Genomic DNA, 9,372 nt, shown 5'->3' with positions numbered 1-9,372 from the left:
CAGCAATACGAGTCTGAGCTCACGCACCGCGCGCTCAAGCGACGGTGGCCGTCTGGGCGGACGCCCTCGGCTCAGACAGCCGCTCGCGCCGCCTCCTCCGTGCGCTTCGCGTCCCTGCTGCCCGGCCTCGCGCCGAAGCCGGGCGCGTGCCTTCCGGGTTCCCTCGGCGCCTGCGCCCTCGCCTGGCCCTAGCGTGTTCTGCCCCGCCTCCTCCTGTTCACCCAGCAGAACCCCACCGGCCGCGCCCCTTCCCAATCCCGTCCCCCGGCACGAGCTGCTGCACGAGCCCACGTCCTCCCCGGGACCCGCTGCGCTCCCGGCAGGCGCGGTCCACCCTCCCACCGCAAGACGGCGCCTCTCGCCGAAGAGCGATCCTCCTTCCCCACGTGTCCGGGGACCTGCCGGATTTCTGCCGGGAGACGCTGACACTTGGGAGGCGGCTTGGCCAGAGGAATGGGCTGCAGGCACTTTCCCTTTATTGATAAGGAAGACTTTTTCTATATTTGCCTTCTTGGTGCAGTGGGAAGCGCGTCAGTCTCATAATCTGAAGGTCTTGAGTTCGAGCGTTTTGCTGCCATTCACAGAAAATAATCTGCATTCTGGGATGGTGTTTACAGAGGCGCCGCGGGGCCCAGCATGTAAAGGGAATTCCACGTGCTGCCAGAGGACATAAGTAAATGCTTAGGTCCACACAGAGCCCATTCAACCGCAAGCCACGGCCACGAGGGACGATCATTGTCCCCTCTACCATAATAATAAGATAAAAACCCGTAAATGTGAAAACGTGCGGCATCGGCGCGACTGCGAGGAAATGGACACTGCGCTGCTGAGTGGTTCAATTCCTCTCGCAACATCCGTGAAAAATCTCGGTCTCCGAGAACACTTCCGATCTCCTTTTTCCCCAGCTTCCTCTACTTGAAGCAAGGCCGTGTCTCCACGTTCTTTTTCGGCTGTCTCCGGAGACTGTAACCTCGCTCCAGTCCAGACCCAGCTTTCAAGACCGGCTGCCAGTGCCGGTCCCCTACGTGGCCCCGGAAAGCAAGGTGGGGCGACATTGATGAGCCGGGAATGGCCAAGCTCTAACTATAGCTTTAGCTGAATCCTTCAGTTTATGATTATTCAGTTTACAATAGCTTCCAGTTACTTCGTGATTTAGCCTCTACTAATTATTTAGAAATATATTTCTTAATTTCCAAAATAGGGAAATTTCTAGTTTTCTATTATTTATTTCTATCTTAATTGCATCATGGTCGTAGAATATATTCTGTAAGAATTAAATACTCTGAAATTTATGGCTCAGTATTTGGTCAGGTTTTGTGTTTCTTTGTTATTATATAATTTTATTTATACTAGATTAATATCAAATTAAACAATATACTATTAATAATGAGTTAATAATAAAACTATGTCAATTATAAATATAAATAATAAAATTTATTAAACTTATATTATTATATATTATTATACTCTATTATTCCAGTATTTTTCCTCTATTAGTTTGGAAGCTGTACCTTTGTTTCATATTCTTTTAGTAATTAATCTTGAAATTACAACACTACTTGATTTATCAAGACTACTATTAATTTGGAGTTTTGCCTTCTTTCCAGAAAAAAAAAAATTTACAGTTGTTTTACTTTATCATTTCCAGTTATTACCCTCCCAACTTACATTTGTTTCCAATTCTCTTGGGTATATATCTAGGAATCGAATTGCTGGGTCACATGGTAACTCTATGTTTAGCACTTTGAAAAGCTACCAAACTGTTTTTCAAAGTGGCTGCGATGTGTTTTACAATCCCACCAGCAAGGTATGGGGGTTCCAATTTCTCCATGTCCTCAGCAACACTTGTTATTGTCTGTCCTTTTTATTCTAGCCATCCTAGCACATGTGAAGTGACATCTCACTGAGGGTTTGGTTTGCATTTCCCTCATGATGTTGAACATCCTTTCCTGTGCTTATTGCCATTTGTATACCTTCTTTTTTTTTTTTTTTTTTTTTTGCGGTACGCGGGCCTCTCACTGTTGTGGCCTCATCCGTTGTGGAGCACAGGCTCCGGACGCGCAGGCTCAGCGGCCATGGCTCACGGGCCCAGCCGCTCCGCGGCATGTGGGATCTTCCCGGACCGGGGCACGAACTCGTGTGCCCTGCATTGGCAGGCGGACTCTCAACCACTGCGCCACCAGGGAAGCCCTGTATACCTTCTTTATAGAAATGTCTATTCAAATCCTCTGCCCTTTTAAAAATTGGTTTACTTGTCTTTTAGTGTTGAGTTATAAGACTTCTTTACACCTTTTGGATATAAATCCCTTACCAGAAATATTTTTGCAAATGTTTTCTCCCCTTCTGCGGGCTTTCTTTTCACTTTGTTGATGGTTTCTTTCGAAGCATTCATTTTTTAAATTTTTTTATTTTTATTTTTTATTTTTTGCGGTACGCGAGCCTCTCACTGCTGTGGCCTCTCCCGTTGCGGAGCACAGGCTCAGCAGCCATGGCTCACGGGCCTAGCCGCTCCGCGGCATATGGGATCCTCCCGGACCGGGGCACGAACCCGTGTCCCCTGCATCGGCAGGCGGACTCTCAACCACTGCGCCACCAGGGAAGCCCCGAAGCACTCATTTTTGACAAGCCTTATTTTTGAAGAAATAAACATTGCAGATAGAGTTGAAGCTCCCTTTATATCCTTTTATGATCCAATTTCTCTACCTCTGTCTCCATAGTTTACCACCATTGTGAATTTGATCTTTATAATTCCCTACATTTAAAAAAAAAAGTGTGTAAAATACACATAACATAAAATTTATCATCTTAACCATTTTAAAGTATACAGGTCAGTGACATTAAGCACATCCACACTGTTGTGCAACCATCACCACCATCCATCTCCAGAACTTTGTTCATCTTGCAAAACTAAGACTCTGTACCCATTAATCTTCCATTTCCCCCTCCCCTCAGCCCCTTGTAACCACCATTCTACTGCCTGTCTCTGTGTATGACCTCTCTTAAGTACCTCATATGAGTGGAATACAGTATTATCCTTTTGTGTCTGACTTATTTCACTTAGCATGTCTTCAAATTTCATCCATGTTGTAGCAAGTGTCAGAATTTCCTTCCTTTCAAAGGCTGAATAATATTCCATTATATATATTTTATATATATAACAATATCACATTTTGTTTATCCATTCATCCATCGATGGACACTTGTTATAGAGACACTGGGAGTCCATTTGTTACTATAGCCCAGTAGGATAGACCTACTGTTGGACTCTACCGTCTGTATTATATTTTTCAATGGATGCTAAATAAATATATCATTTAGAGACACGCTGGCTACAGGAGTCAGCAAACTACAGTCAGCAGACCAAATCTGGCCCACTGCTTGTTTTCATAAATAAAGTTTTATTGGCACACAGTTGCATTCACTTACCTGTTGCCTATAGCAGCTTTCATGCTACAGCAGCAGAGTTGAGTAATTGGGACGAAGACCACAGGGCAAAGCCTAAAATATTTACTATCTGGCCCTTTAAGTAAAAGTTTGCTATTTCCAGGGCTATAGTAACAAATAGGCTCCAACATGTATAACAATTCGAATACAAGTTTCTCTCCCATGAAATAACCCAAAGGGGGAAGTTTTTCTCCACGTGTGATTTGTGGACACGGGATGCTTCCATCTCATTGTTTTGCAATCCCCTCGGGCCTTCACATCACTTGCCTGGAGCTGGTCTAAGGGGACAGAGAGCCTGGAGGGGACACCCCACTCCTTTAGCATTGGCCCAGAAAGGAGACACATTCTTCATTCATGATCCATCAGCAAGAACTAGGACCCAATAATATCTCAATGCAAAAGATGGTACATTTTGTCCCTGGCTTTGTGCCTCTTCCGGTGAACTCTAAGCGACAAACGTTAGTGGACAGCTAGCTGTCTCAGCCATGCCAACACCAAGCAAAGAGGCGGGAGGATGGAAAAGCCCAGAAAGCAGGCCTATATGGCTTGGTTCAGGGAGCTGGGGCTTTTTCAGCCTGGCAAAGGCCAGACAAAATATCACACCCACCAACGTGAGGAAGTTGCCCGGAAACAGAGACAGGCAGCTTTTGACCGGCACAAAATGCCAGAATTAGGATCGGGACTTTGAAAGCCTCAGATAAAGCGAGGTTTCACGAAGTAGGTAGTTAAGAGGACAGCTCTTCCTGGGATATGGTTAGACCAGTGACTGGAGTCTTGACCTGCGTCAAGAGTTGGGTGTTGTTGGTCTACCAACACGCTGATACAATCTGAAAGTTTGTACAGGGACATACGTTGCTTCTTGAGCTTTCTTAAGAGTCCAAGAATTCCAGAAAAGTTATAAACGAAACTAAGTCTGGTCTAAAATTCCTTCCCCAACCTGGAATTTGCTGAAAGGGGGCATAAGCAACCCATCACGATGAGTTTGTTGTTTGAAAGAACTGACCGGGTATCCAAGCCATTTTGGTTTTTGCTTTTCCATTTTATCAATTACAAAATAAAGAAATCAGTGGTAGAAAAAATAACAAAGGAAAAAATCCCTAAGTTACATAATAAAAACCTGGAGAACAGGCCAGGTGTGTGCTGGGTGGGAGGGGAATGGACAGATGACCGGCCAGGGAGGAGAAGGTGGGGCTGTGGGAGGTGTTAGAGTTGCCTGGCACCCCGAGATCACCCTCCGAGCACGCTGGTCTTCTTTGGGTCTTCACCAGCAGGACCGTGGCTTGCAAGTTTCAATACAAGAGCTGGTAAACAGTGGCACTGTTCTTGGAGCCCGTGACCAGGTACTGGTTGTCGGAAGACACATCACAACATAGGATGTCTGTAGACTCCTCTACCTGGAGGGAAAGAGAGGCCACAGAGGAATGATATGCAGGGGCCAGACTGGGGCCAGAGATGCACACTTCACGCAGGTCTGTTTCAGGGCTCCGTGTAGACCTGAGGCCCAGTCTGGAGACCGGGCCAGGTTCAGGGCTCAAGGTGGAGCCCAGGAGTTCCTAGGACCTTGAGTCCTTGTTCCCTCGATGTACTCAATGGCCCTGTTTGCCATCTCAGAGGTACTTTCCAGCACTATTTCTGGGGCCCGACCAACTGGGAGCTGGGGCTGGAAGCTCCAGCTGCCTGGGTTTGGGCACGCCTCCATCCAGTACCTGAAACAATCTTTGTAGAGAAGGTGCAGCTATGCAGCGGATCGACTCATCCAGTGTGGACACAAAATAGCTCCCTGGCGAAGGAAAGACAGATGGAGGGGCCAGAGGCCAAGCCTGCCTTCCAGTCCCAGCTCTCTGCTCCCGACTAGACCAGGGAAAGGATCACTCCTTCTCTGCCTCAGTTTCCCCATCTATACAACTCAGAGACATGACCCAAACCATTCCCTCATCTGCCCGCTTCCTCCTGCCACTCCCGGGATTGTGGTGAGGGGCAATGAACAACTGGACAGCCACATGGGGCTTCAAGCATCTTCTGTCTGCCGATGTCTTTGGGCTGTGGTTCCACATAAGAAGCTACCATTACAGACAGAGCCAGAAAAGGAGAGGGGGTGAGCAGCAAAAGAAGGGAGGAAAGGTAGTCAGGCTGGCAGGGGAGAAACACCGGTGACAGGAGGAAGCAGAGGTGAGGGCAGTGGGAAGGTGGCCCCGGACCTTGGCCTGGCCAGTGCTGGGGCTGGAAAGGGGGGAATTAAGAGCCTGAAATAAGGCTGGGCCCAGACTCTACAGGTGAGTAGATGCCTTGTCAGGTGACAGGGCACCCAGAGGTGTCCCCTGCCTGCTCACTCACCACAGGAGGAAAACTTGAGATTGTGGTGGTAGACATATTTCTGCAGGACAGCCTTAAACTTCTCCCTCCGGTGTGTGTGCAGGATTACGATGTCACTCATTCTCAGGCCCACCAACAGCCACTCCTCACTGGGGTCGTGGGCAATGCTGAGGATCTGTTTGGAAGGAGGTTTGGGGTCAGCGCACAAAGCTGCCAGAGCCATCTTTCGTGGCCACCTCTTCAAACTCGGACTCTGCTCCTGCGGGCACCGACTCCCAGTCCCCAGGGGGACTGCACTCAGCACAGCCGCAGCCGTCCGGGCACCTCATGCTGTAAATCGTGTTGCTGCAGCCTCTGGTAGTTCCTCAGGTCCCAGGAATACAGTCTGGTGTCTTCACCTCCCGTCCAGAACTTATTGCCCGTGATGTCCACACATCGGGACCCGTACATGGGGACTTCGTGCTTCCTGGCGGGAAAACAACTCAGAGGTTCATGCACTGCTTGGACCCTCAGAAGTTTCGGGCCCAGGAAGCCCCTAGATACGTAGCCCAAATGCGTCCTCCACACCAACTCACCTAGTCCTACTGCAGAGGAGAGAGTGAGGTCGGAAAAGAGGCCCAGGCTTCCCCAAGGCCTCACCGTCCAGCCCTCCCCCAGGTCATACCTGATCAAGATTTGGTTCTGCAAATCCCAAATCTCAACAAATCCTTTGAAACAAGCCAAGCAGATCTGGGCGTTGGAGGAGACAGCCAGGGAATAGCACATGGGGCCTGTGGAGGCCAGCTGTGCTCTGATGCGAGGGGTGGGCGCCAGGTCCCAGAGAGTCAGGGTCTGGGACAGACCCCCCGTGATCAGGCTTTGCTCATCAGGGGACAGCTTGCAGGTGAGGACACAGTTCTGACGGTCCTGTAGGAATGGGTGACATTCTCAAATCATCTCCTGGAAGCATGGGCTCCAAGTATTAGGACACAGGTCACATCTAGGCTCCCTGAGCCTTCTGCATGACCCCTCACCTGTAAGTTCAGCTGGGCCTGGGGGGCGTGGTCCCAGGCATGCAGGGCACTCTCATCCCACACCCTGATGTAGCCATGGCCGCACGTGTACACGTGGTGAGTAGAGCTGCTGATGGCCAGGGAGTGGACTTTCTTTCCATGGCGGAGTTTGCCAACCTTCCAGGACTTATGTGGGGTCATCTGCCTGACCACCACTTCATCTGGAACGGGAGGCTGGGGTGCCCATGAAAGGGTCACAGCCTTGACCTGTCCTCATCCATGGGGGACAGCCTTCCCTGTCCTCTGACTCGATTCCTGACCCTGCATCCAACAGCTCCTCTCTGACCCTCAGGCGGGACTGTGTCCTCAGCTGGGGTCCCCAGACCACTGACATCCTTCTGCACTAGCCCAGGATGGCCTCCCTCATAAACAGGCCACATTTTGAGACACTTCTGAGTATAAGCAATGAGAGCAGAGCCTGGCTCAGAGTCTCCTAGGATGTAGCTCTAAAAGTGACCCTGTCAGCTGAGGCCCTACACACTGGTGATGGGAGGAGGGTAGCTTGGGTCCAAAGAAGCAGCAAGTCCAGTGCACCCACCACCTATGGGAGAGAGAGTGAGGATGTGGACACACCGCATGCCCTCACCTTCTTCCTACGGGCTTCTTGTTCCAGGGGTAACAGGAAGGGAAAGATGCCATGTTTAAAAAAAAAAAAAAAAAGACACTTACAATTGCTCTGAGGAATGACAAGACTTCTTCACTGGGACGAGGTGAAGGACAAGGCTGACCTGTAGGGAGACACCAGCGGCCAACCACTCAGAGAGAGGAGGTCTGGCAGCAACAGCGTCACGGGATCCAGGGAGAAGACTGCTCTCTCCACCCAGCAGCTCGTTCCAGGTCTCCCATCCAATGCCCAGCCATGCCTGCCCGCACCGTCCCAGCTGGGACTTACCGACCTCGGATCCTGGTGGGGAGCTGTGACACACAGAGGAGAGAGGGAGGAGTCAGGGCATGAGATGGATGGAGAGCTCTGTGTCAGGATCCCTCTCCCCGAGACAGTTCGCTCCCCCCACCAGTCTTGTTCAGGCGAGACCTACCTGAGGCCAGGCTCTGCTTCTTCTGATTCTGCCTCGGAGAGCTGAGTGGCCTGCAGCTCAGATCTGTCCAGGGCCTGGGGGGCCCACTGCTGTGGGCTCACACAGCTCATCTCCTGATAAGCCAGGTCATGCTGCCTCGGGGAGCATGGGAGCTGCTCGGGGGGACCACACGCTTCGCCCAGCTGGGACTGTGCATGGTGCTCGTGCTGGGAGGAAATGCCAGGGCTCTCGGGCACATTCCTCCTCTTCTCTGGTTCATCATAAATTGTGAGTATACTGAACGAGGCCTCTTCCTTCTCTTCACTCATGGTCTTTGATCGATGAAGTACCTAAGCTACCAGGTTCGAGGGCTTAGAGGAATGAGCCCGTCACTCAGATCCTGGGTTTCCAATTCGTCCCGATGCCCTGTAGCAAGAGAGAGAAAAGATGCTGACATGCAGACACAATGTTCCAGGTCTACTGAGAAGGCTCAGAGAACACTCCTCTGGGGGAGAGGATTCAAAAGATTGGTCACCAACTAACTTGTGATACTACATGTTGGCAGCAATGGTGTTGAGGGTAAAATTTCACACGCACGTTTTGAGATGTTAGTACCAGGTAAGTTATGTTTTTCCTTCTAGACACACAGACTGCATTTCCCATCCTCTAAAATCAAATTCACCCTTTAATCTGACCGTATACTTTTCAAATGAGGGCTCACCCCCAACCCCTGCCACAAGTAAAATAAACAAGAGGTGGGACTTCCCTGGTGGTGTAGTGGCTAAGACTCCAAGCTCCCAATGCAGGGGGCCCGGGTTCGATCCCTGGTCAGGGAACTAGATCCCACATGCATGCCACAACTAAGAGTTCACATACCACAACTAAGGAGACCACATGCCACAACTGCCTGCCGCAACTAAGACCCCATGCAACCAAATAAATAAATATTAAAAAAAAAAGAAGAATGGCTAACTTTTAAAAAAATAAATTTATTTATTTATTTTCAGCTGCGTTGGGTCTTCGTTGCTGCACGTGGGCTTTCTCTAGTTGTGGCGAGCAGGGGCTACTCTTCGTTGTGATGCACGGGCTTCTCACTGCAGCGGCTTCTCTTGTTGCAGAGCACAGCTCTAGGCACGTGGGCTTCAGTAGTTGTGGCATGCGGGCTTAGTTGCTCCATGGCATGTGGGATCTTCCCAGACCAGAGCTCGAGCCCGTGTCCCCTGCCTTGGCAGGCGGATTCTTAACCACTGTGCCACCAGGGAAGCCCCTAGAATGGCTATTAAGAAAGAAAAAGAAACAGGAGGGCAACAGGAAACTGCACACACATGGCAGTGTCTCTTGCCACCCTGCCCCACGTACCCCCCAGAGGGGAACGCATGGAAGAACTCAGCGGTCCTGCAAACAAGACGTTCCCTTTGGATGGGGCAAGGCTGCAGAATGATGAAGAGTCTGGCTGGTGGTGACTTAATCTTTCCCATCCTAGGGGATAATTCTGAGAACTGAATGGAGTCATGCGTGTAGAACACTCATAATTATATCAGGCCAGT

At 50.0% G+C, this 9,372-nt stretch overlaps 1 protein-coding gene across 1 annotated transcript; it reads right to left on the bottom strand.

Moving 5' to 3' along the window:
• Positions 1-4,602: 4,602 nt before the first annotated feature.
• Positions 4,603-8,154, bottom strand: TLE7 (TLE family member 7). Its single transcript, XM_060132266.1, has 9 exons — positions 7,847-8,154; positions 7,702-7,724; positions 7,479-7,537; positions 6,771-6,983; positions 6,422-6,663; positions 6,082-6,223; positions 5,779-5,932; positions 5,151-5,224; positions 4,603-4,838 (listed from the first exon to the last, which is right to left on the bottom strand). Exons 1-9 carry the CDS (start codon positions 8,152-8,154, stop codon positions 4,734-4,736), a joined length of 1,320 nt encoding a protein of 439 aa, XP_059988249.1. The 3' UTR covers positions 4,603-4,733.
• Positions 8,155-9,372: the final 1,218 nt, after the last annotated feature.

This window comes from Lagenorhynchus albirostris, chromosome 19, assembly GCF_949774975.1.
Source record: "Lagenorhynchus albirostris chromosome 19, mLagAlb1.1, whole genome shotgun sequence".
Classification (NCBI taxonomy): Eukaryota; Metazoa; Chordata; class Mammalia; order Artiodactyla; family Delphinidae; genus Lagenorhynchus; species Lagenorhynchus albirostris.
Note: the sequence above shows the minus strand (reverse complement) of the source record. Positions and strands in the feature narration are given on the sequence as shown.

What these genes read in the sequence shown, in the direction of transcription:
- TLE7 (XM_060132266.1), bottom strand. Translation starts at nt 8,154, where the DNA reads ATGAGTGAAGAGAAGGAAGAGGCCTCGTTCAGTATACTCACAATTTAT. An exon ending in AGGCCCAGCTGAACTTACAG is followed by an intron (nt 6,664 to 6,770) that starts GTGAGGGGTCAT and finishes CCATTCCTACAG; the next exon opens with GACCGTCAGAACTGTGTCCT. An exon ending in AACACGATTTACAGCATGAG is followed by an intron (nt 5,933 to 6,081) that starts GTGCCCGGACGG and finishes CCTTCCAAACAG; the next exon opens with ATCCTCAGCATTGCCCACGA.